A 26,086-nucleotide genomic window follows, 5' to 3' on the forward strand; every position below is an offset into this window, starting at 1 on the left:
CAGAAATCCAGAAAAGGAATGGACCTGTGTCTCACCATGAGAGACCTCATGCCCTGAAAAAAAAACACCAAGTGCTAAGCTAAAGGAAAGTCTGTGTTCAACACAGGCAGCATGAGGCAGAACAGACTGATAACAGTCCCGGCAGACCAAAAGGCCATAAAGCAGAAAATATCCAAGCAGAAGCTACAGAGGGATACACGTGGACCTTGGGACTGAGGGTGTTATTCAAGTCCAAGCTGCAGAGCTATAATTAGGCAGAAGAACCACCCACCTACATGCACACACTGATGGATGACAATTCCCAAGCATGTACCACATGCACGTGGTCCCTGTGTGCCTGGTGCTGCCCACAGGACAGGGATTTGTCTCACTGCTGTTTGTTGTGTTACATTGCTGCAGATGTGGATGAGTGTGATGGAAACCATCGGTGCCAGCATGGCTGCCAGAATGTGCTTGGAGGCTACCGCTGTGGCTGTCCCCAGGGCTACGTGCAGCACTACCAGTGGAATCAGTGCGTGGGTGAGTGTGGGATGAGGGCTCTTGGATACTGGAGCTGTAGGGTGGGGGGTAGAGCCTAGCTCTGAGTCTCTCTCCAGCCACCCTGACCATCTCTGACAGTGGGTTCTGGGTTCATCTCTGCAAACCCAGCACTGCAGTTCCTGCCCTGCCCCAGAAGCAGGCCATGCCTCTACTCAGAGATGCTGTTCTTGCCCTGCCCCACTCTCTGAGCTCCCACTGCTCTTGATGCCAGCAGCTCCCTACGTCAAAGGAGGCTGGGGAATGAAGGCAATCCTCTTCCACTGAGTTTCTAACTAGTTCTGCTGTCTATGGGTGCAGATGAAAACGAGTGTTCCAGCCCCACCACCTGTGGCTCTGCCTCCTGCTACAACACTCTGGGAAGCTTCAAGTGTGTCTGTCCATCCGGCTTCGATTTTGACCAGGCCTTTGGGGGGTGCCAGGATGTGGATGAATGCTCAGCAGGTGGCAGCCCCTGCAGTTACGGCTGCTCCAACACAGACGGAGGCTATCTCTGTGGCTGTCCTGGAGGCTACTTCCGAGCAGGACAAGGGTAAGAGAGCGGACAGCGGGTCACTGTAGGGGCACCTGGTATCTTTTCCATCAGGAAGATGCCAGGCATACTTCTGGGGGCACATTAACATGGGAATGTACCCACTCGTGCTTGCTGTTGTGACAGCACCAAGCCCACCCCTCTGGATCTTTTTGCCTAAATTTCCACACCAGATCCCCACAGGCCTTACTTTTACAAAGCTGATTGCACACACTCACACACCTTCACATATACTCCCAAGCTAATAGACGGACAGGGTTGGCCAGCCACACATAACCCACAGGAGCTCAGATTGATGTTGGGTGTTGGATTACCTTGGAGGGAATAGCAAAAACAGAAAGGAAGGAGGAAGCTCTGACTGTTTTGTCAGGGCCACTTCCCTCAGAGGGAATCTCCCAAGCTAACTCTGCTGCAGGGAATTCTTAGACTTTGTTTAAGCATCTCTGGATAAAGCACATTTAAAGTGCATCTAGAGTGATGTTCAGAGGCTAAGACTCACCCACTGTGGCCCAGCTTTATCAGCAAGACTGGTAACTGGTTCTCACCCCAGCTCATCTCCAGTCTGGTTCTTGAGCCATTTCTGTAGCCTTGGATGCCTTTAGACTCAGGTGGATCCAGAACCTGGAACTGCTTCCTTGCAAGGACCCTCAGCAGTATGCAGTTCCACCTCCTGCCCCAGGACTCACTGTCTGTGAGTGACCAGCTTTCAGCATTATGAATCCTGAAGAGCAGCTGTGTGTCAGATGCTGTTCCAGCCCAGCCCAAATTCACTTTGTGAAGCAGAGTGTTTGACTGCTCTCTACTGACAGAGAGCAATCTCACACTTCTCTCCTGTGCTCTAAGTCACTTTTAAGAGGTCCCTCCTGCTCTCTGTAGGGGTTGTAGGTAACCAGATACCAGGTGATGGTGCCCGAACTCCACCACAATTTGTAGCTCAGGTCCCTGAGACTGGCAGCCAAGGACCTGAGGTGTGAGATGCATGTTTTGCAGTGTTACCACAGGTGCAATCTAATCCAGGGTGCAAGCAAATTAAACCTACTGCCTTATTAAAAAAGATGTGGCCTGATCTCCCCCAGGCACGTACTGTACGCAAGACACTGCACAAACCATGCAGGACGTGAATCCACCGTTTTGTTTGGGTGCTACATGAAGAACCTGTGAGGGCAATGGTAAGATTTCTTTCTTGAAGCATGAATCTGAGATGGGTCTCTATGCTCTTCTGTCACCAGACACTGTATTTCTGGCTTGGGTTTTGGGAAAGGTACCTACCTTCCAGCACCCCAGGAAGAGGATGAAGACAACCTGCTCTCCCCTGAGACCTGCTATGAGTGCAAGATAAATGGCTACCCCAAAAGGGGTCGCCAGCGACGCAGCATCAATGGCACTGAGAGGCACCAGGTAAAAAATTCATGTCATCCCAGATGGAGTGGGGCAAGACAAGAGCTGAGTCACTTGGTGGATGGCAGTCTGTAGTAGATCCCATGCGGTGTCCATTTCTGTGGGGTTGTCTCAGTCTGAGGCAGAGACAGCATATACCTGCCTTCACTGAGTGCTTGGGTGTTCATGGAGACAACCAAATCCAGAGGTTCTGCAGAAATAGAAGACCTTTCACAATATATCAGAGGAGGGTCAGGGGACACTAAGTGACACACACTTGTGTGGTTTGGGCACAAATGGCTGGAGATGCATGCAACCTAGAAATAAGGCACACGTTCCCTTGCAAGAGGAGCTGATAGGGTAACAGGTCCAACAGGACCACAGGGGACTATCAGCACTTAATGTTTGACTCGAGACTGAACCCGTCGGTCTAAATACAGGTTCTTCCTTGAAAGGAAGCTTTGGCCTCTGTCAAAGGCTCACCCAAGTTCACAGGCCTTCTCTGGACAGATAGGACTTGGAGGCATTTTCAGGCCTTGAGCAAAATGCCCATAGATTTGTTGGTGCTTTCCCTGAAGATGAGGGCTGTGGACTTGCTGGTTTTGTCTCAGAGATACAAAACAGAGAACCAAGAAACACTTAGGGGACAGTAAGGACCATAGAAGTTGCGCTCACTTCTGTGAGCTGCCTTGGGGTGTCCCATGAGGCAGAAACTCCTAAATCAAGTCTTTCTTTACCAGGCCATGAGCATTTCTTGGTATCTGTAACATGTCTGGCTCCTTCCATAGGATCACACTGTGAACTTGGCCAGCATGGATGTGGATGCTCCGCTGTCCATGACACTGAACCTCTCCGACCTGGCTCACAAGGAGCACATCCTGGAGCTTCTGCCAGCTGTGGAGCCCCTGGAGAACCGTGTGCGGTACCTCATCTCCCATGGGAATGAGGATGGCTACTTCCGCATCCACCAAAAAGAGGGGCTCAGCTACCTGCACCTTGGCCGCAAGAAAATAGTGCCTGGCACCTACTTGCTAGAAATCGTGAGCGTACCCCTGTACCGCAAGAGGGAACTGCAGAAACTAGAGGCCAAGAACCACCTCAACTATTTAGCAGGGGAGCTGGGCCAAGCACTGAGGATGAAGCTCCAGCTCCAGCTCTACTAACCGCCATGAGACCCACCCACCATACCGACAGTACAATCCTTAGCCTTGCCATCCACATCTGGAAACAACTGCCTTTTCTCTCGCTGCACCCCCTGCCACCACCTCCCCCACTGCACTGTACAACTGATGGGAAATGTCCCTTTGGGCTCAGCACTTGCCTGGGCCTCACAGGGATACTCCATCCACTTCATGGGTTGCTTGGGTCAAAAACAAACCACACCACAAAAGATCTCATGAAAGCTTTGCCAAAGGTTCCAACCTTGTTAGCAGGGACACCCTCCCTGTGCTCAGCTCCTGCCTGTCTCCTTTAAACAAGATACTGTTGGTGTGAGCTGGCAGGAGCAGTACCACGGGGAAGCTGCCTGTCCTTCATGGTCAAAGGCCATATAGCACCCTACAGCCCAAAAAAATGGGAGGGGGGCTGGGGGCAGCTTTGGAAGGAGCTACAACACAGTGTGATGTTAGTGCATTTCCCAACAGCTCTTTTTCCTTCTTTGCTTCTGCATTGCCACTGTGGTGCTGCAGAAACCCTTCCATACCTACACTGGCTGCCCTTTCTCTCTCTCTCTCTGTCCTGTCCATGAGCTGTGGTCCTTTTCGGCTCCTCTGTCAAACTGAAAAGGTCACTGGTGACTGAAGGGGCAGTTCAGATTGCTAACCTCACATCATGAAGCAGCCAGACCACAGAACCAGAAGATCCTGTAGGAAATGTAGGGTTCGGCACACTACAGCATGCTGTACATGTGCACTCCCTCCAAAGACTGGAGTTGGAAGGGTTTTTCCAGAGCTCCAGCAAGTCCAGGGGTTAATGTGTCCTTGTATAAGTGAGGAGGAGCTCTGGAGGAAGACAAATAATTGCACTGTTGAATGTGGTTGAACAAACTAAACTGGCAGGAAAAATGTCATGAGTCTGGTTCAGAGCATCTGGATCCTTCCCTTGCCAGAGGGATGGAGAACTTGAGAGCATGCTGCAGAGGCAGGTTAGCTGGCCATCACTGATGAGAATGTTTGAAAATCCTGTAATGAAAACATCCTACCATAAGGAGCAAGATGGGGGTGGGTGGGCTCTGCAGCCTGGCAGGGAGAGAGAGAGGCAAGGACAGTCAGGCTTTCATTTTCCAAACAGCTTTTGACTCTGAGCTCCCACATCTCCGTAACACCAGTGGTTATAACCAGATTCCCCTGAGTCAGGAGCACTTCTGAAAATGGGGACTGGAAGTCACTCCCTTCTGATTGTTACATACATCTTGGTCAGTCCAGGGTAGCAACTGAAATACACAGTCTTTGGTTAATGCAGACAAAGGAAATGCACTAAAAAGAGTCTGGAAAATATGAATTAAGAAAATTAAGTTCTCCCTGCTGCCTCAACTAGTCTGTCCAGACTGTTCTGTCCAGGTGGGCTTTTCTTCCTCCCTCAAGAGCATTTTTTCCACAGCTGGTCTTTGCAATGCCATTTCCTAGTTTTGTACGAATCTGCTTTCAATTCTGCATCAACGCTGTGCATCAGCAAAGGAAAGAAAGGTGCTAATTCACTCTGGTAACACACAAAACTACCTGATCAACAAATCTAAGGTGCTTTCAAAAGCTGGTGCTGGTATTGAATCATCAACATGAGTGCACTGTATCCATCCACCCTTCCGTATTTATGTTTAACCACCAAAGTTATGATTGCTTGTTGTTGTGAGGAGTGCATATTCCTGTAGCTTTTTGGGTACTTGCGAGGAGGGGGATTGTTTTTTCCTGGTACGCTGCCACCACATGGGGTGGGGGAAGTGTATGTATACTGTATTTGGGCTAATGTCAAACTTGAAAACTCTTTTGTATAATGCAGCTCCAGACTCTGGTTTTGCAAGAGTTCCAGAGCTTGTGACAGGATGGGTGGCCTGATGTTTGAAATTTTTTTTTGTTTGGTTTGTTTTGTTTTTTTTTTATTATTATTATTATTTTTGTTTTGATTTTGTTTTTCCAACAGGTGTTTTTTTTTTTTTTTAAAAAAAAAAGCTATTAATAATAATAAATTAGCAGAGATGGGTTTGTGTGTGTGTTTTGAGCCAAAACTATCAAATGAAAAAGCTCAAGGTTTCCTTCATTCCTCTCTGGTGTGGTGTTTTTTGTATTGACATTTCTTGCTGGATGTTTCTGGGAAGCATTGAAACTGAAACCTGTGCCCCCCTTGTCCTGCAGAGAGAGATGGCTCTTTGTGGAATTCCTTTTTGTATCAGAAGCAACTGCAACAATAAAATTATTTTGGGTTAAGTGGTTCTGAGTCTTCCTCTTAGTCTGGGCACAGCAGTGGTTGGTGGCAGCGCTATGCTGCTCTGCTAGTTTCTCTTCCGTACTCATACCCTCACCCAGCTCTTCTACCTTTGCATAATTCAGCACCCTTGGGTACTCATAGTGGTTTTGGGGGTCCCTCCAAAAGCCTCAGAGCAGAAGATAGCTGAAGGAGGCGGGACAGGCACTTTAAGAATCTTACCTGATCCTTTGCTCTCTCCCAGAGGGAAAGGAGAATGATGCCAGAGGTCTGCACCTGGAGAGGAGGCAGAGGGCATGCAGGAGACTAGAAGGAGAGGGGAAGAGTAAGAGCCTACAGACACATGGTGGGTCATGCAGGAAGGAAGTTGAAGGGGTAGGGTGCCCTGTGGGTCTGTATACATGCAAGGGGGTTTATGTGAGCCCTGAGGTGTGGGGCTGTAGCTGTATCATGGAGGTGGATGTGTGGGTGCAGGCATGTGTAAGAATGTTGGTGGAGCTGTGCAGGGCTGTTGGGGTGTACATGGAGTGTACATGAGTGTGCATAAATGTACTCGTGTGCTGAACGGTGCTTGTGCTGAGGTCATGCAATGCAAAGGTTGTCTCAACTGCAGTGAACATGACATGCAGTGTGCTCAGGTTTTCGGCCATATGTCCCAGAGCCAGGGTCCAGCTGGTTGAGTTCAACTCAAACTCTTAGTTCCAGGCTGACGTTCAGGTTTTCAGCCTCCCTCGCAGAGCCAGAGCTGCACTTTCGGCTGCGGAGCCATGAGCCACAAGAGGGCACAGCATCCCAAGGACTGTGAGGAAGCCCATCACCTCCCCGGGTGATGGGAGAGCGGAGGCACCGCTGGGTGGGGGGACAATTAAGCAGAAGAAAACGCTCCCACTGAGATCAGGTAGCTGCAAACAGCCCCCCTAAATGGCTGCCTGGGCTGCCAGGCTTGGCACTAGTTGAGTGGTATCAGTCTCGTGTTGGGTAGTGGGGAGAGAGGTTCCACAGAAGCACTGGACTTGGTGCCCATGTCCTGTCAGCCACTCTTTGCTGCCTGTGTGATGCTGACCCTAATACCAATGCCCCTGCACTATCATGGCCATCCTCATGACAGAAAGCTCCCAGTGATTTTTCCTATCAGAGTATTATGGAGCTGTAACTTGCCATTCCCCCTCTGTCCCTCCTGATGCAGCCATGGGGATAACTCACTCCTAGGCCCAGGGACACGTAGCACCCAAACTGGTCCCTGAGCCTTTGCCAGTGCTCCTTCCCCTGTGCCAGTGCTCATGTGGCCCCAGGAACTCTTCGGGGGTGACATGCACCCACACACCCAGAAGGTTCCGGGGGGGTGCAGCAGAACCCACCAGGCTGCTGCCTGCTGTGCCTGGGTCATCACACAGACACAGCCTACAAGCCCCACAGGGGACATGACCAGAGTGGGACCTTCCTTGACCAGCCACACTGGTCCAGGTGCCACACTGTGGCTATGAAGCACCTTCTGCATGTCCCCAAGAGAATGTGTCCCCAGGTATGGCGCACCCACAGCACCAAGACCTGGTAGGGAGGCTCCTGTCCCACATGGCACCCATCCCCTATGGACCAGCTCCAACTTGTGCTGAGAGACGTGGGTCTTGGCTCAGGCAGATACAGATGGGGCAGCCCACTCCTGCTGGGGGAGCAGCAGCACTCCTCTGGGAGCCCGATGGGACGCATCACAGAGCAGAGGAAAAGCTGTGTGGGGTTAGCACAGTGCAGCTTTATTTCCATGGTGCACAAGGAAGTTCTCCCCCATGGGCTCAAATCCCTTCGCACAAACCCTCTTACTGTCCCACACCATAACCCACCACAGCTTTTGCTAGCCAGCCCTGTGACTAGCTGCAGCACCCCTACTGGAGAGGTATGGATCCCACAGAGGGGTGGGAGCTGTATTTTCCCCTCAGCTACTTACAGAGCCCTTCTGCTACCTCGGCGCAGGATGGTCAGGTGAGGCCCGCCGTCCCCAGCACACCCCGACACCAGGAGGCTGCCCAGATCCTGCTGGAGCAGGGACTTCCCAGAGTGGGGTACTGCAAGGTACTGCCAGGCCTGGGCTGGCTGAAGGGCATCTCCCAAGTGTTGTGTGGGACTTTTGATCCCAGCAGGGCCACCCAGGAAGGTCTGCAAGTGGCTGCAGGATTGCGCCTTGCTCGGACCGTTTTCACAATTCGGCAGGGACAGGTCACTACGGTGTAAAGCAGAGAGCAGGCTGCAGGGCTGGATGCCAAAAGGGGGCTGCACACGGGGTCTCCACCTGCCCCTTCCTTGTGAGGGGCACTTGGGGCTGCCACACAGAGAGGAACAAAGCCAGCACTTGGGTCAGGTGCCTACAAACCACCTCACAGACAAAGCTCAGCTACAGGGACACACGCACACACACACTGGACCATGGTCAGCACTCCCCAGAGGACACAGACGAGGGCAACGTGGGAGGCAGGAGGAGGTGGGGGTCAAAATTCTGGCCTGGCACCAGGCAGAGCCACCCAGACCAGGAGCTCTGTGGGCTGTGGCTGAGGGCAGGTCCCCCGTGCCCCATCCCATCGGCTCCTGCCCCTCACTGCAGCACACAACACTGCCCCGGGGCACGGCAGGCAGCAAGGACCATGGGGAGTCATATCACCCCTCCAACTCATCTCGCCAAGAGTGCTGCAGACTGCGAAGAGAACTGAAAAGTGCTTAGAAAAGAGAGAAACCCCCTAGAAAACCCACCCCAGACAAGAGCCCGACCTCACCTCCCTGCTCTGAGCATCCCTGCTGGCCCGGGGCAACACCACAGAGGAAGGGGGGGCCGGGGCCGGGGCCAGCTGGGATGGGAGGCACACAGAGCACCCAGGCTCGCCCCATCCCTGCCCTCTACACCAAGGCGTAGTCGAACTGGCCCCTCTCCAACCCCTCCTTGTGGTCAGTCCAGGAGGAGGCAGGCATGCGGCTGTAGGGGTCCAGCAGGATGCGGAAGCAGCGCACCATCAGCATCACCAAGAAGACCAGGAGGAAGATGACAAAGGCAAAGACGGTTTTTTGCTCAGCATCCATGCCCGCAGTGCTGGCCGGGTGCTCGACCAAGGAGGGGGACAGGAGTTCATAATCCATTGTCGATGCATCATTCATGGCAGAGGTGAGGCACTCTGGCTGCAAGGAGTGCGTGGACAGGGCGCATTTAGGCTCAGGCAGCAAGCTCCAGCCTCCTGCTGTGCCCACGCGCCCCGAGCACCACCTGCACTCAGGTCACTCCATAGCCACTGGCACTGCTAAGCTGAGCTGAGGAGCCTGGGATTCACTCCTGCAGAGGCCAAGAGCTCCTGGAGGGAAAAGCAAAGATGGTGAGGGAAGAGGAATTGGCCACAGGCTTCAGCAATCCTGATAAATAACTATAGACAGGAAAGGGCAGGGAAGAGCCCTCTGTTGCTAGAAATGCAGCTACCTGAAAGCTGATGCAGCCAGACAAGCAGCCACGTATCGGGCAGAAAAGCCTGGGGACTGTGGCATTCATGGTTAGGGGCTGAATTAAGCATGTATTTTCAGCCAGGAAATGTGGGAAGATATTTTTTTTAATTGAACAAATATTTCAAATGTGAAACCTATCTTAATTATTGTTATTTTAAATTCAACCATGGCTCCTAAACACCAGGAGTCATTTTTGCTTTAATTAAAGAATTAGAGGGGTTAAATTTTTGCTTTTGGCAGCTGGAGGAAGTCTATAGGGGATGAGGAAGGAATTCTATGTAGGGAGGAGGCACTTTGTAGAAAATGCTAGTGAGGAATCTTCAGAAGGAAATCTCCCTTACCACCTTTGAAGGCAGAGGTTCGCAAGTGGATTCCTGGTTTTCTAGCAAGCTCAGGAAGCACTTCCACAGCAATGTCACTCATCAGGGACACAAAGGAATAGGGACACAAAGTGGGCAGCTCAGGCCACTGGTATAGAGCTTGCCACTGGTCATAAACCCCCAGCAATCCTCTGGAGAGGCTGCTCAACTGCCAAGCCCAGTGCTGCAAGACTATTTTGGCCCAATTGCCCCAAATCATAGGAAAACATAGGCTGAGAAGGACCTCAGCTGTCAAGTCACAGTAAGTTTCTTGGGGCTTTATCTAGTCTGGTCTTGAAAATCTCCAAAGGTGGGCACAAGTTTAGAGCTTGCCCACTCCTCCTGAGGGCCATATGTCCAGCTGCTGTCCTTTGAACCTTTGGTTTCGCACCAGGCCTAGAAGCGACTGAGTCTTGGGAGGGCACCTACCTCACTGCAGCTGCGTGGGGGCACTAGCATCGCTACTGCAGCAGGAGCAGGAGCAGGCTGTGTCCAAACAGCCACTTCACTGTGCAAGGATCTCCAGGGTCCAGCTTCCTTGGGCTAGGGACAAAGACAGCAAAAGCAGTTAAAAGGACCACAATCACTAGCGGTCATAGCAAAGCACCACGAAACACCTTTGAGGTTAGTAACTACAAGTTCTCAGTGTCTCTTGTCAGAGCAGCATTAGCTCCATTCACTCAGGAAAACATCTGCACTAACGTCTGGTCATTTGTGATTGCACACAGAATCTAACCCTGCACCAAGAGCCCCTTTTTGCCGTGTCTTGCTTAAACACCAGGCAGAGCTTCCCTGCTTTGCAGCTGCCAAGAAGCCACGGCTGGCCAAGCTCCTTCCACCAGCCACAGAGACTTTAGGGGAGATTTACGATTCTGATGGACACATCTGGGTTAAGAAAATTCCCTTCATGGTCCTCGGTACCAGATATGCTCAGAACAGGCCCTGCTTTATTATAAGCAAATCAACTACAAATCATGCATCTGGAGGTACCCAATTGACTTGTAACTCACATCAATAGGGTAGGGAGGAATATGCATATTCAGGACAAAATACATGATTTTCTGCCAAATAGTAGCCCTGTATTCAGGATAAATTATTTCTCTCCCAGTTGGGGAGGAGAATTTTGAGCAGAGCCCAAAAAAATGCTGATAAGATAGTTAAATGAAGGCAGCTGTTATTTAAGGAATATGTGATTGAGTTTTATTAAGATTCATGTTCCCTTAGTAACTAAAAAGAATACATGCGCAAGGAAATTGCTAAATAGGGACAGAACTCACAAAGGAAGAGGACCATTGTCAACTATTTATTAACACTGTGGGGAGATTTTATGGGTATGAAACACAAATTAAATGTTCATTTGGGAATGGCAAATATTTTAAAAGAATCATAGAATGGTTTGTGTTGGAAGGGACCTTAAAGATCATCTATTTCCAACCCACCTGCCACGGGCAGGAACACCTTCCACTAAACCAGGTTGCTCAAAGCCCCATCCAACCTGGCCTTGAACTGTTCTGGGGATGGGGCCTCCACAGCTTCTCCGTGCAACTTGTAAAAGAAGAGTAGTGAAGAAGTACAGAGTAGTATTTACAAATGCAGGATGCCATCTGGTGTGGGGGACTTACTGTTCCCCCTGCAGACACCCCCAAACTGAGAGTCTGATCCCATGAGTGGGCACTGGCTGGAGGTTATGGGATCTCAGCGTGCATCTCTGTGCAGCATTGGCATGACTCAGCCTGCTCACTGAGCAACACCAGACACTTCTGCTAGCACCAGCATCTTCCACCCTTTGAGTTCTTGCAGTTTTCTGAGCAGGAGTCAAGACCAACGGATAGGTACTGTACAGGAAAGCATAAAGAGTATCCAAAGCAGAATCAGAGCCCAAACAGTGAAAGCAGCTGGAGAAAGTCTTGTATCAGCTAGACAGCAATTTCTGGATACTGACAGTTCTGGTATTGCTTGCTTCCAATTTACAGTACTTTGCTCAAAAATCTGTTCTTCCTTTACACAGCTTACTCCCACCATCAATCAAAGATGAAGCCAGGAGCCTTGGCACAGCTGGGCTTAGCTCTGCATTAGTGCACAGCCTGTATTCTATGTTAGTGCTGCACAGGGTTTGGTGGGAGAGGAACCCACCTTTGGATCCAGGGCCAAGGCAGCTCACCAAGTCACTAATAAATTTGTCTTTGAGAATTTGGATGCTGGGAGCTTTTCAGTACTGTAATTAACATCAAGAAACACCTAGGAATTAAAAGTGTGCACTTTATCAGCAGGAATTAAAAAAGATCAATGTGATTTGCACAATAAAGCGGGATTGTACCAGAAAGGCTGATCTATTCAAAGAATGGAACTGGAAGATAGATACTATTATGAGCCACAGTGAAGCAGGGTTTAATTGCACAGTGTCATGGATGCGGTCCAACAACTAGGGAGTGACTTGGTTTACACACTTTTAAATATACACAACTTAGTACTGTCTTATAACCAAAAATAGACATTTACAATTATATAACAATGACAAATGAGACTAATGTATTAAATGGAGAAGGTGGAACTACTTTTGGAGGAGGAGTTATGAGGGGCTAAAATATTTAAATTCAAACGAAGAAAACAGAGTAAAATGTCTGACAAAGAACTGGAGCAAATTCATTAGGATAGCACTAAAATAACCTGATTTGAAAGGCACAAACCCACCGTCACTCCCCATATAAACCTATTTGAGAAAACCTGGAGAAAAATCCAAAAGATAGATGCATCCAGGGCTCTGGGAATGTCTCAGAAAGACAATTTGCTAAGCAAAATGAGCAGGGCAGTGCAGCATACACCATGCCATGCTTCAGGGCCCTGCCTGAGAGCACTCTGCTGCTCTGTGGGAGCCATGGGTCTTACAGGACCCTGCTCCACATTCCCCTTTGCTCATCGCGTTGCTGCACATGGTACACACGAGCCTGTTGCAAACATTCAGCAAATGCAATCACCAGGGAGACAGGAAAGCAAGCACCCTTGCAGAAAAACAAGTTTCTGCCTCAGCAAGAGGTTTCCAGGACCTAAGATCTCTAGGGAGAGGAAAAGGCTATACTTGCAGGTGTCGCAGATGTGTGGCTCTCCCTCAGTCGTCCCACTTCTATGCTCCCAAGCCCACAGCCTGAGGCTGGTGGCTGAGCCCCACTGGGACAGAGGCACGTTTTGGGGAGGTGCAGGATTGTGCCTGGTGCTGTTATACGGAGATCATGACACAGCTGAGGTCTTTGCTGGGCTTACATTGCCTTTTTCAGTAAATGTTGCTGCCGATTCCTGGCAGCAAATAGCGAACAAGTCCCACTGGGTTACTGCACAGCTGCCAGCGTAAACACAACCACTGTCATACCAGGGCCTGCACGTCCCAAGACAGCTGGAGATTCAGATGCTCAAAAGAGGAGGTAAGGAGAGTTACCATCCCTGTTAACCTCTTCCCAAACCCTTTATTTTATCCAGCTGGCATTTTGCAATGCTCACCTTTCCTTTCACAGGACCTGCTTGTATCCTAGCCTAGTTCTGCCCCTTAGGGAGAGAGCTCAGAGGCTCTGTTTCAGGAACAAGTAACCTGTCCTGGGTGGAATCCATGCTGCGGTGCTAACGATCCCAGCTTTGAGACAAGGGGTACAGGTCTCTGCTCTAGCATTGCTGCTGATCATGAATTCCTCTCTAGGAGTGTCTGTGCCTCCCACATAAAAGCAGACCATGGAGATGGGTGGAAACAGCTTGTTCTCCGTCGTGAGGGCCTCCTTCATGAACCCTCTACATTCCTCTCCATTAGCTGGCCCATCTCCCAGGTCCCTTGTAGGTCCAAGGAAGACCCCAAGTCTCAACAGGGTCCCCCAACTGCACTGATGTATCCGGATGTTCCCTCATGCTCTAAAGCCCGTTATCAGCATCTGCCTTCAATACTTTCCACAAGGAATGGCACTCCTGTCCCATAGCTAGACAGGCTGGGACTGCCGAGGCCTTCCCTCCTCTGCCATGCCTGGCATGCAGGGAGACAGCAGGGCAGGGACTAGGGAAGACCACTGTGCCCCAAGCACAGGGAGCCAGGCAGAAGGGGCTATATCCACAACCCTCTCACCCTGGGGTGCAGGAGGACACCAGGCATGCCCTTTGTCCCTGCTAGGTGCATGGCTGTTCCTTTGGTTCCTTTGGTTCCTTTGGTCTGGGACTCCAGCCCAGCCCAGCTCTCCTGCATGTTTATACCCCAAACCCTGATGGAAAAACTTGGCAAAGCTTGTGCTAAACCAGCCTGCGTCTAATTGGAAAAACACCAGTGTTTCTCTGATCCCATGCAGCCAGTGTGGAGGGGCCTTCCCAGCAAGGCAGCTCTGCTGCCAGGATTGCAGCTGAGCCCAACTGGAGAGGAAGATGAGCAGCACTCAGGGCATGGAGGGGAGAACTAAGCTAATCAGGCCAGAGCAGGAGCACGACACACTGAGTGTGAGACACCACCACCCCCGGAGGGAGCGGGGGCAGTGCTGGGGCTCTGGGGTCCATGGCTGTGTCACTATCACATGCCCTGGCCTTTTGATGGCTGCCCCTCGTGCTGGCATCTGAGCTATGCCCAGAGTCAGCCCACAGGCACAGCACCGGGCACAGTGCCCCTCACCTAGCTGTAAACTTTCTCCAGCCTCTTTTCCACCTAAGAGATGGTCTGTCCTAATCTTTCAGGCCAGCTGAGCCTTTGACACAGCTAAAGGGCCGTGCTTCAGCTGAGGGTGAGGTTTAATCCATCCTCAACTAAGGAGAGATGCTCGTTCCTCAGTCCCAGACTTCGTAATCCCTGGTTTCATGGGGAGGGGGGGCATGGGAAGCAAAGCTCTGCAGAACACCCTGCAGGGTGTGCTTCCTGTCTGCAGTTGTATTAGCACACGCAGAAACCTCACCACTGCCAAATTAAACCACCTGGGAATGAAGATAGCTACCCAGGAAAGTTGGCTCCCACCCACCCCAACCCAAAGTCCAGCATCCTTCTCTCTCCATCCAGACCTGACAACTGCCACCAGAAGATATACTGGGTCCCAGCACCAGATCCACGTCCTGAGCCCACCACCAGTGAGGGGTAGGTGGTCCCTGACAACGCAGAGGGAATGTGTCATTCACCCCCCACTCCCCCTTGCATATATCCCTGGATCTGCAAGCCCCCCATCCTACCCATCGCATGAGCACCTGAGAGGGGTTGGGGCATGGACAGTACCTGGCTGGCATGGGCCGGGGGGCCCTGCCGCTCAGCCACAGCTACTCCCAGCTTCAGCACTTGCCATCTCGAGGGAAGGAGCAGCCTCCCGTCTCCTGGAGAGCACACAGAGAAGGCAGCTGCGCTTCACTCACGCTGGAGCGGGTTCCTATGGCGATGCAGAATCAATTATAATAAAAGGTGGAGCACGGCAATTGGAGCTGAGAGAAGTTTCAGGAGCTGCCTGCCTGGGAAAGCCAGGCTGTGGAAGAGAGTAGGGCTGGAGGCCGGGCCTGTCCAGCCCTAGAGTACAGCTCCTGAATCCCAGTGCTCCCCTGAGTGCTCCCAGTTCTCCCAGTGCAGCACACAGGGGTGTGCCAGGCGCTCCTGCTGGTCCTGCCTGCACTTCCCAGAAGGGTGTCCAAGGCTTTGGGAGCAACGTGTATGATCCAGCTGCAAATCTGCCTAGCACAGGCCTGCACACTCCCACCCTTCCCACCATCCCCATCAGACACAGAGGGTGCAGATCCCACTCTGATAAGGCTTCGTGTAGCAGCAGGATGGGCAGCCTTTGCTCTCCCACACAACTTTCCTTCTGCATAGCTCTCCAAAAGCTGTTCCAGTCCCAAGGGCACTATGCCTATGCTACCACCTCTTCTAACGCATCCAAGACCCCTGTCTGTCCACACTGCCCTTGTCTGTCCCAGACCCACAGCCCCACTCCTGGCACACTGGGATGTACTGGGGGAAGCAGAGCGTTCCTGCTTGGCAAGCACACTGCTGCTGTTCATGCAGTGCAGCCAGACCTGACTGCCTGCAGCACCAGGACCTAAGACATAAACAAGTCAGAGGTGCAGTGTAAGAGATACTGGGTACACAGCTGATCATGAAGATGTTCAAGGGGTGAAGGAACCGGGACTGCAAAATCTCACTACAGCCCTGTGTACACTTTCCCACCCCAGACTCAAGGAGTGATCCAGCTTCAATGCCAAGCCTGGCAGCAGTTTGGGATGCAAGGGGCTGCCAGGCTTGTACAGTGTCACACCCAGCTCGCAGGGAAACAGGACCAGGTTTGGGAGGTCTCCAAGAAACTGGCTACGTGCTTGGCCCTTAACGAGAAATTTGAACCAGAGCCTTGAACCAGAGCCTGACAGTGCTGCACAAGCTCCTCAAGGTTGAGTGTGTGTCACCAACTCTGCCTGTCACTGCCTCCCACCTGCATGCCCTCCCCACCTCTGTGTGCCAGATCTGTACAAGCAAAAAAGGGCAGCATTTTCTGTTCTGGGGAAAGGAGACAGGAGACTTGGAGCCACTGCTAATGGGATGCAATCTGGAGGAGGAACTAGCACCAGATGGGATGGGAGAGGTGAGTCAGAGGGACAGGGTTGGTCGACAAGATCAGGACAGACTGACTGTAGCAGAGATCACAGGGTCATGATCCACACCCAGTTTCGAGGGACATCCACAAACAAAGGCTCTGTTTCTTTGTCCTGAATCCTGAGCTAAAAGATGCTGGAATACCAGGGTCAGGTCTCTGGCAGATCAGCAAGTGAAGAATGCCCAGCAGATAAATATACAAGCTCCCACCACCAATACCCCTGAGATCGTGGCATAGCCTGGCTGTCTGAACAAATCCCAGTATGGATTAGATGACAAAGTTGCATATAGCTGCTGAGAGGTGATGCAATTCCTCTCCATGTTGCTTCCTTTTCACAATTTCAGCTATTTCCCCAGTGCAAAATAATCATCCTGCAAAAATTAATCACCAGGCCATAAAACCAAGTTCCTCTAAGTGTAACAGTACCAGAGGAACACAGTTGTGATCCCCAGCCCCTTCAGTGCAGTGCAGCATACCTCCTTCCTACAGTAAGGCAATTCATTGCAAATATCTGTGAATAGCCACATAATTTACTTTTTGATTCATCTTAGGTGCTAACTGAAATATATATATATATATATTTTATTATTATTATTTTTTTTTTTCTGAAAGGTGCCTACAGACAACATTCTCACACTTAATCAGTACAGAGAGACTTCTCACTGCCTGGAGCAAAGGGGAGATAGGCCACATCAGTCACCTCCCTGCAAAATTAATATTTTTATGCTAGTAATCTGTCCTCTGGCAGGACTGTGTGTGTGAGAAAGGACAGTTCGTAAAGGCCTTCACAGCCACTCATGGAATAGTCTCAGAAGCCTTTTATGCTCTGTGGTTGCACTGGTTGTGGAACTGTGTGCCCTGCAAGTCACAGGATATGCTCGCATAGATGGTCCTCAAAATCCCCTTGGCTAGCCACTGACTCTCCTCTATGCAGTCCATCCAGCCCAAGCTGACTCAGCCCAGTATATCCCAGTCCATTCCAGCCCAGCCTAGCCCAATCTGATCCAGTTCAGTCCAGTCGAACCTTCTCCAACTCTCCTTTTGGCCTCACAGCCATGATTTTCATGTGTCTTGTATGCCACGATTAGCCAAGTAGCAGATCCCCACCCAAGGAGTGAACATCACAGCCTCTGGCCAGAATGAAACCTCTGAGCTGGTCATGCACCAGTACAGTGTCCAAACTTGCAAAAGCAGCTGCTCTGTGAGATGACAGCACAGATTTTTACCATTTCCAGCTGATGTTTGTTTTTCAGACCCAGATTTTAGTGGGTTTTTCTGTGGCTCATTTGCCCACTGCCTCATCCTTCATTATTGTCCCTCATTATTGTCTTTCCTCGTCACCCCTTGCCCCAGGCTGTGGGTCTGTGAAGACAAATGAAAGCAAACCAACCCCTCTCCAGGTGCCCCCACAGTCTGTGTGCTTTCTGTGGGGAAGCCTGCTACAATTTCCAATCCTGATCTGTGGAGGGGAGTCCTCAGTGCCTCTCCCAGCCCTTTTCCTTGCAGAAGCCAGCTGAGTGCCATGCACAGAGCTGCTGTGGAGGGCCAGGACACGGCCAGCAGCACGGCACCATCCCAGGAGGGACCATCCACTGCCCCAGGGCCTCTGGGGAGCTGAGATTTTCTCATGCCCCCTCTTCTGCCTCAAGCTATGACAGACACTCTGCACTCTGGTGGAGGCTGTGGCTGCATTTCAATGAGCTCCTGATGATATCTCCTTTAAACTGATACGGGTTGTTTATGCAAACACAATTACACCAGCTGAGGGCTCTCCACGTTTTTAAGGGTCAGGCAGGATTTCCCTTGCTGGGCCTGTCTCCAGCAGAGCAGGCTGCACCTGGGACACCAAGAGGTCTGTTTGCTCAGAGCAAGATCCAACAGGACCAGTGTACACCAGTTCCAGCCTACAAACTCCCAAAAGCACAGGGATAGAGTATCTGTGAGCAGCAGCAGAACCCTGGTACAGTGAAGACCCTCACTGTCCCAACCTGGTTAGCTCTGGAGTCTTCCTAAAAGAGCATAAAACCACACCAGGCATAGGGATCACTCCTTTCTGCAACAGTGGAAGCAAATCTTACTGTTCTGCCTGGTGGCATCTTGCAGAGAACCCACAGGACTCTGCTGGCCCAGAAGAGGCTTCCTAATCAGAGCAACAGACGTTGTGCTGTGCTAGCACATCTGAGTATTGGGGTCAGCGTGGGGAGAGCAGATCTCTCTTCTTCAGGCAGGATAAGCACAGAATGGCTTTAGAGGCACAAAATGTGCTGGTTCTCCAAGACAAATGATCTGGGCAAGTCACCCGTGCATCCCTTTATAGTTAAGGGAAAATAGAGGGTGACCAGAAGGAATACATCACTGCACCCAGCACAGTAAACTCGTCCAGGTAGAAAATTCAAGCCTTAGACATGGCTGCTTCTCCCCAGGGAAAGAGGACCCTACAGTGACATGGATGCGGGTTGTTTATGGTTCACACATCTACTGGTGGGTAGATGAATTGCACTGCAACGCTTACTGTTTGACTTGGTTCAAGGGCTCCTGTAACCCTGCCAACTGAGCATTTAACTAACAGAGATGAGATACAAGGCAGCAGTGAACCTGAGCAGGCAAAGGTCTGTGCAGCGTAGCACATATTCCTTGGCTGTGGGATAAACTTAAAGGGGTTAAAGGTAACGGAGGTGTCTGCAAGCAGGTCCCACTTGGCACTATCATGAATGTCCTTGTCTTTATATTAAAGCAAAGCAGCGTGTTCTCATGCAAACATCCTTTTGCTTAGCAGGAGAAATGATTAATAGAATTGTTTTCTTCTAAGAAAATCCTGCAGGAGTTCCAAAGACCAAACCTCTTCCCAGATGGGATTTGCACCATGCCATGCACCCACTAGAAGTAAGTCCAGTGCTGTACAACTCAGGGTTCTCTGCATCTGGAAGGACATCAGGTTATGTATGCTATGCTCTTCTTCCTTCTAGCATTAGCTCCAATAAATGTTATTTTAATCAATACCTCGTGGAGCCTGAGTGCCCTTTTTATTGGAGCATAATGAACGCTAGCCCTGGTGCATTACAATGATCTAAACTAACAGCTCTTTCTCTTTGTGTTTACTGCCTTTGGTACCAGAGGATGTGGAAAAAGCTCTGTGAAGAGAAGAGCATCACCGGAGCATTCAGAGCCCACACAGGGACCATGGCCCACCATGCTCTGAGGGATGCACGGTTCCCCTGAGCCCTGCTGCCCTGGGCAGTGGTTTTTCTCCAGCTGCACTCACAAACAGCCCATGCTGGGGTCTGCACATCTCCCACAGCACACGGGACAACTGAGTCCATCAGTGTATGCACCTGACCAGCACACGTAGCACCCAGAGAACATTACTAGGGCTTTGGGAGCACAGAGGCCTTTTTGCCCTTAGTGTTCCTTGCTATCCTGCACAGCCCTTGGCCCTTCCCAGCACTGCACGCTCTTCTTTTGTCCCTGAGCAGGCAAAGAAGGGTCATGTCTGCACCAGAAGCCAAATTCCAGCTGATCTAACACTTTTGACTTTAAATTCCCTTATTTAAATCTCTGTTAACAAGAACATGCCTAAAGGAATCAGCGTGTGGGGAACTTCCTCCGCTGCCCTCACTTCTTGGAAGCATTTCAGAGTTGTTTCTGCCAAAGATTTTGCCTTTTATGACAGAAGAGATGGATAAGCCTCAGGGAAGTTTGGGACAAAAGTTCCCTGAGAAACGTGGAAGACTCTGGCATTCGGAAATATTGATCCTGACTGTACTTCAGAGCACTGATTTAATACTGCACTGCAGCCTGCACAGTCACTGCCCAGTAAAACACCAGAAAGGGTGGTTCAGGCTTTAGATTATGCTAACCTAATTGCACCGTGGAGACAGCAAGGGAGTTTGTTTTGCCTGGACCTAAAGGACTTTATAATTAAATGAGGCTCAGTCTTTGCATTATCTCACCACTCGGCCAAGCACTTTTGAAAGAAAAAAGCAGAGTGTTTCTCTAATCAAAAATCTATTTACCTATGAAATGAAATAAATCTCAGAACAGCATCTAAGCACTGTGGTTTGCTTCTTTTTTTTTTCTTCCTTTCTTTTTTTTTATGCTGATGAAGTGATATTGTAACATACTGCAGTGGATAAAACCCCGTGGCATGGAATGAACGCTTTTGTCTTTGACGACTGGGGTTGCACATTTGGATCCTTTAGTTCAAAGCAAAAATAGTTGCCCGTGGCTCAGTGAAAATCCTTCTGTTTTCACTGATTAAAGATTTTAATTTAACTGCCAATGGCAATTAACTTAATGAAAATTAACTTCTGACCTACTGCGAGCCCGGATTGCTGCAAGTGTTGCTGCTGCTTCAGAAAAGCTGAAAAACTCGGGGAAGTTTCTTGTCTCCCAGCAGTCTGAAGACAGCATGCTGAGCTGTTGTTATCAAGGAACGAAGCAAGAAGGACTGAGCCAGTTCAAATGCACCTTTCTTAATCCCCTGACACTGGCAGGACTCATGGCATGCCCCCACCCTCTTTCCTGGAAAATACTCAGTGCTGACCCGAGCCTCCCCGCTGAGGGTTGAGGGCATATTTCTGAATATGCTTGGGTGGCAGTGGGAGAAGAGTGTGTCCTTTCCACTGCTAATCCAGAGCATTTGGGAGCGGCTGACTCCTCTATAATGGCAGCTAATCAAGCAGAGAATTGCACCTCATTACACTCTTCTCTGAGCCAAGTTCAGCTTTGCAAAGCTATTACGGAGATCATGAAGGATGCTTTATAGTTGACCTGTTCTTTCATATCTGCAAGTGTTGTCAATTCTCCCTGCAGAGCCTTCTGGCCCCAGAAGCTACCAGGAGCTCCCTTAACCATTACAGAGACGAAAGGAGTAGGAACTCTGGTCTTCCAGACACTCCTGCACCCACAGTTTATGACAAATCCCCTCCGAGTCCTCAGTAGCCCAAGAACTGCAACAATCTCAGTCAGCTTTAGTGAGAGCCACCTCATGACAAGGAAGGGATGCAGGGATATCGTTCCTGGGAGAGCAAACAGGCAAGTGCAGAGCACAGCAGAGGTGGCGAGATCTGCTGCCCAGATCCTCAGGTCCCTGTGTTCCCTGGCTGTTTGCGTTGGACAAGACAGAAGCTTCACAGAGGTCAAAGTGATGATTCACAATGAGACAGACAGAGACACTGCCATCCCGACCAGAATTAACAGCCAGTCTTGGCTGCAGGATAAACTGGGACAGCTCGGTGTGATAGAGGAGCATGCATGCAGCTCCCACTCAGTGCTGTTGGCTATTACGTGTGGCCTTTATCTGACACCGCAGCAAGAAGTTACCATGTAAACATCCTTTATGAATAGACCCCTCTTTTTTTTTTTCTTTCTAAAACAACATAAAATAACACGAATGATCAAAAAGGAGGAACCTCTCTCCATTACTGGGACAACTATTATTAGGTCCAGTCACTGTTCTGTAACCTGTACTGTAAGAATGGAGAGCTAGCACTATCTATGGTGTAGAATATCCTGGAATACAAGGAACTTGGATGTGGTGATCAACATGCCAAGGGGAATTGGGTCAAGCTGGCCAAAGAAGAGGAACAATAACGTCCGAAGATAAACTTTGCTCATTATAATGTCATTATAACACTGAAAAACATACCCACGGGTCAGGATGACCCTGACCCAGGTGAAGGCCCTTCCCCTGATGTAGATCTCCTAGATAAGATTGTGTAGCAGAGGAAACAAACCGGAGCAGGCAAATGCGTTTCAAAAATGTAGACAAATGCAGACTAAATAAAAGGTAACCATCACTGTGGGTAGTGGTGTTTTTTGTTTGTTTGTTTGTGTTGTGTGTGGTGTTTTTTTTCAGATTCTGTTCTAAAAGACAGAAGTTAGGGGGTTTGGTTTGTTTGTTTTTGTAAGAAGAAGGAAATACAAGTTTCTTCCAATTTGATTTAAGCCAAGATCTTCCTTCCAAAAAAATGTAGCCTGCAGCAGACTCAGAAGATCTTGTAAACAGGTAGAACTGGGCATGGTGACAAACAATATACAATTTTACAACAGAAGCCACTAGACAACCCTGACTCTACAAGAGACAGGAAAATCAGGGAAGCCCTGGTCTTTTTACTCTGGATCTAGAGCACGACTGCTGAGGAAGACAGGCATGTAGGAGCCCTGCTTTTGTATGTGTCATGTCATATGATGCCTGGATAGGATAAAATCCTTGAAATAGCAGCTCTGTTCCTGCTCCTCCTGTGGTGGGAGGTTGTTTTCTTCCTCCTTCCCCTCATCTGATGGCGAGGAGCCTTCTTATCTGTAGCTCAGTTTCATCACAACCAGTTTCATATAGAAATGCTCAGACCTGCTGGTCACCAGGGGCCTTTCCTTCTTGTATAGCACAGGCTGAGACCCCTCCCAGGCAGCCAGGATGGGGACTCGGGACTGCTTCAACCTCCCACACAGTACACAGACATAACAAAGACCCTCAGCAGTTATTCTACTTCCCCAGAAGAGAGGCAAAGCTAAGGGACTGCAAAATACCCTAGTGTATTGTACTGGGACTTTGCTGTCAGCCCTGAATTGTGCTAGGACCTTATTTTTCATTGTAGATCCCCATCACAGACATTGCTGAATGGCGTGGTAGATGCGGAGCAGCTCTACTTCCCCCCACAAGAACCTAGAAGTGGCACAGGCACCCGCAGCTGCCACAGTCAGGAGGAAAAAATAGCCCCAAAGCATCACGTCCAGGAGTGCGATGCATCTAGGAAAATATGGTGTGATGGCCCTTGGAGACAGATCTTGGTAGTGTTTTCTCTTGGCTTGGCTTTGTGTTTTTGTGGGTTTTTTTCATTATTTTTTGGTTGTTGTGTTTATTGTTTGTTTGTTTGTTTGAGGGGTGGGATGGAGCACATCAGCAAGATGGGCCCCTAGGCCACAGGATGTTCTATGTCCAGGAGTTATTTACTGTGAACATCACCACCAGGCCCCTGGGACTTGATGTTCACCAGGACCACCACACCAAGAACTGTCTGTGGCCAGCAGTCACAATTCTGCCAGAAAAACACACAGGCAGTGATATGAATGCACAGGGCTTGGCCCAAGCACTAAATCAGGGGTGCTGAGCTTTGACATTTGGCAACAAGCCCACCTGTCCTTAAATACTCCCACAAAGCATCTCCCAACCTCAGCCCCTGCAAGGAGGCAAGCCCAAGGAGATGGTGATAATATGAAGGGCCTGGTCACCACTGTGCTGTGGCGCAGATGGGGAGCATGCCTGCTTCATCCTAATTAGTGTGAATCATTAAATAAAAAGTCCCCTTCCTGACTTCAGCATGTGTTACTGAAATAGCTGTATCAAAGCTGCCTTGTCAGGGGACAAGAAGTGTCTGCTGGGACCATGCAGCTATGGAATTATGCCTCGTCTTTGACAAGATCAATTAAATACTTCTAAGTCTTTTGCAGTAATGAATTAACTTCTCTTCTTTCCTCCCTGTCAAACTGAAGTGTAGCTGCTGAGTAAGTAGAGATATCTGGCCTTGCACACAGTGCCCAGCTTGTGACCCCCATGGCCAGGCCCTGAACCAGTTGAAGGCAGAATTTTGCTCCCTGGTGGTCTCTGCTGGGGTCTCTCAGCCTAGCCAGCTGAGTCTCAAGCTGTAGATCTGCAGCCATGGTCCAGACATGAAGGACTGTGAGCACTTTCTGACAAAGCTCCAGGGTCTCTTTCCCTTGTTGTCATAGTCCTGGATAAAAACATGCCCTCCACCACCACCCCGAACAGGCATCTTTAAGCTGCAGAAGATTTCACATCTTGTAGCCCAAATGCCCCATGCAGACAGGGCTGGTGTCCGAATTTCTATTTAGAAACTAGATTAAAGTCAGCACCAATCAGTGCAGCACAGGGAGCCATCCCAAATTCATTGAATCATAGAATCATTCAGGTGGGAAGACCTCTAGTTTCATCTAGTCCAGTTTTTTAACCTAGCAGTGACAAGTCCACCACTAAACCATGCTACTAAATTCTACATCTACATGATTCTTGAAGACATCCAGCTGGCTATCAACCAATACCCCCAGGTTCCTTTCCACCAGGCAGCTTTCCAGCCACTTTGCCCCAACCCTAACGCTGCATGGGGTTGTTGTGCCCTAGGTGCAGGACCCAGCACTTGGCCTTGTTGAACTTCATACAGTTGGCCTCAGTCCATCGATCCAGCCTACCTACATCCCTCTGTAGAGCCCTCCTACCCTCAAGGAGATCAACACTTCCACCCAACTTGGTGTTGTCTGCAAACTTACTGTGGGCTGCATTCAATTCCTCCAGATCATCAATAAAGATACTAAAGAGAACTGGCCCCGATACTGAGCCCTGGGGGACACCACTTGTGACTGGGCTCCAACTGGATTTAACTCCATTCACCTCAACTCTTTGGGCCCAACCATCTTAATATGGTCACAGCTGTAGTCATGAAGAAAAAGCTACGTAATGTGTAAGACGCAGATAACCTTTGCTTATTCCCAAGTTGGAGTGATACTGAGCTGATTATTACTGTCTAAGCCCTTCCATTTGCCCTTTCCTTCTTTCATTCCCAAATAACAGACTCTAGAGACATCTTAGTTCCTTCCCGTCAAAGCCAGAATCTGAATTAATTATGTGCTAAGAAAATAAAGATAGCTCAACAGACTTTAAATCAAGGAGAACAGTGTGTTAAAGAGTTTGAACAAATCACATTACTTTGTGTGCAGTTTTAGGGCTGGCAGAAATAAATCTCTCATCAATTTATTGATGGTGACAAATTCTTTCAGAAAGAGCACACTCAGGGAATGTTTCTCTTCATCACTAGGCTGTCTGCGTGAAATATCTAGGGCCAGATTAATGTGTCCCATTTAAGGTGTCAACACAATTTGTGTCCCTGAGCCTCCACATCACCTAGGCTGAAAAATATGAAAATTACTTGAAAATATCTGAAAAATATGAAAATTACTTGAAAATATCTGTTGAAAAACATGTTGGTTTTTGCATGCTTTTCCCTCTGCATCTGTCTCAGTACCCCTGTCTGCCTGGTTGCCCTGGTGCCCAGCCTGACCCTGCTCTGTACATCAGCTGCATTGACATCATCTGAGACATTACAGCACAGCTTTTCCAATCACCGTGGACTTCATTGCTTGGCTCTAGCCTGGTGCTGCTCCGGGGCAGAGTTAAGGTGCTCAGATTTAGCAACTGTCTCTCTACAGTTTGCTCTGCCTTAACTGTGAGCAAAGCTGAGTGTGAGATCACTGCCATCTCCCTCCTTAAGTCACTAATTTTTACTCTCAGTTTTTTTCATCGCAGCCCAGATTTCTCTAGGAATCTATCCCAGGAGTGGGATATTTAGACACCAGAGGGACTGCACCTGCCTCCCAGAGGTGCAAGCATCATTACAGTGATGGACTCCAGAAACTACAGAGAGCACCCAAGTTTCTCTATGCATTCTGTCTGCTTTTCCCAGAAAATCAGCAGTACTTACAGGAGCAGAGGACTGCTAAACCAGGCCACATACCACAGGTATACCGAGGAGGGAGAAGCTCAGGTTGTCTGCTGAGAGACTTTTTTTCTGTCCAGCTACACTGCCCAGACACAACAGCTCAGTGACACACAGTTCCAAGTGCGTGGACTTCCTGGAAAGCTGTTGGACAAAGGGAAGGGAAGCTGGTGTCTTATTTTGCTACAGATTACCTAGAAATCATGGGAGAGGCAAACCTCACTGGCAGGTGGACCAGCTGTGTCACAGCAGGCACAGATGTCCTAGTCAGGAATCTTTAGTTGGTACTGCTAACAATAATGCTGAGCC

At 49.6% G+C, this 26,086-nt stretch overlaps 2 protein-coding genes across 2 annotated transcripts in view; one reads left to right on the forward strand and one right to left on the reverse strand.

The window, feature by feature from the left end:
- LOC309887776 (fibrillin-2-like) overlaps positions 1-3,759 on the forward strand; it is a gene marked incomplete at its 5' end in the record, with an annotated part of 113,814 nt that extends 110,055 nt beyond the window's left edge. Inside the window, 4 exons of the mRNA XM_082779736.1 lie at positions 400-519; positions 838-1,069; positions 2,299-2,467; positions 3,235-3,759. Of these exons, the coding sequence (XP_082635862.1) occupies positions 400-519; positions 838-1,069; positions 2,299-2,467; positions 3,235-3,609 (896 nt within the window). The 3' untranslated portion in view covers positions 3,610-3,759. The remainder of the gene's footprint in view (positions 1-399; positions 520-837; positions 1,070-2,298; positions 2,468-3,234) is intronic.
- A 3,888-nt stretch (positions 3,760-7,647) lies between these two features.
- The window catches only part of CTXN1 (cortexin 1), a 34,268-nt gene continuing 15,829 nt past the window's right edge, over positions 7,648-26,086 (reverse strand). The window contains 3 exon segments of the mRNA XM_082780265.1: positions 7,648-9,007; positions 9,009-9,192; positions 10,126-10,239. Of these exon segments, the coding sequence (XP_082636391.1) occupies positions 8,747-9,007; positions 9,009-9,050 (303 nt within the window). The 5' untranslated portion in view covers positions 9,051-9,192; positions 10,126-10,239 and the 3' untranslated portion in view covers positions 7,648-8,746.

This window comes from Aythya marila (genome assembly GCF_965140915.1).
Source record: "Aythya marila genome assembly, chromosome: 27".
Classification (NCBI taxonomy): domain Eukaryota; kingdom Metazoa; phylum Chordata; class Aves; order Anseriformes; family Anatidae; genus Aythya; species Aythya marila.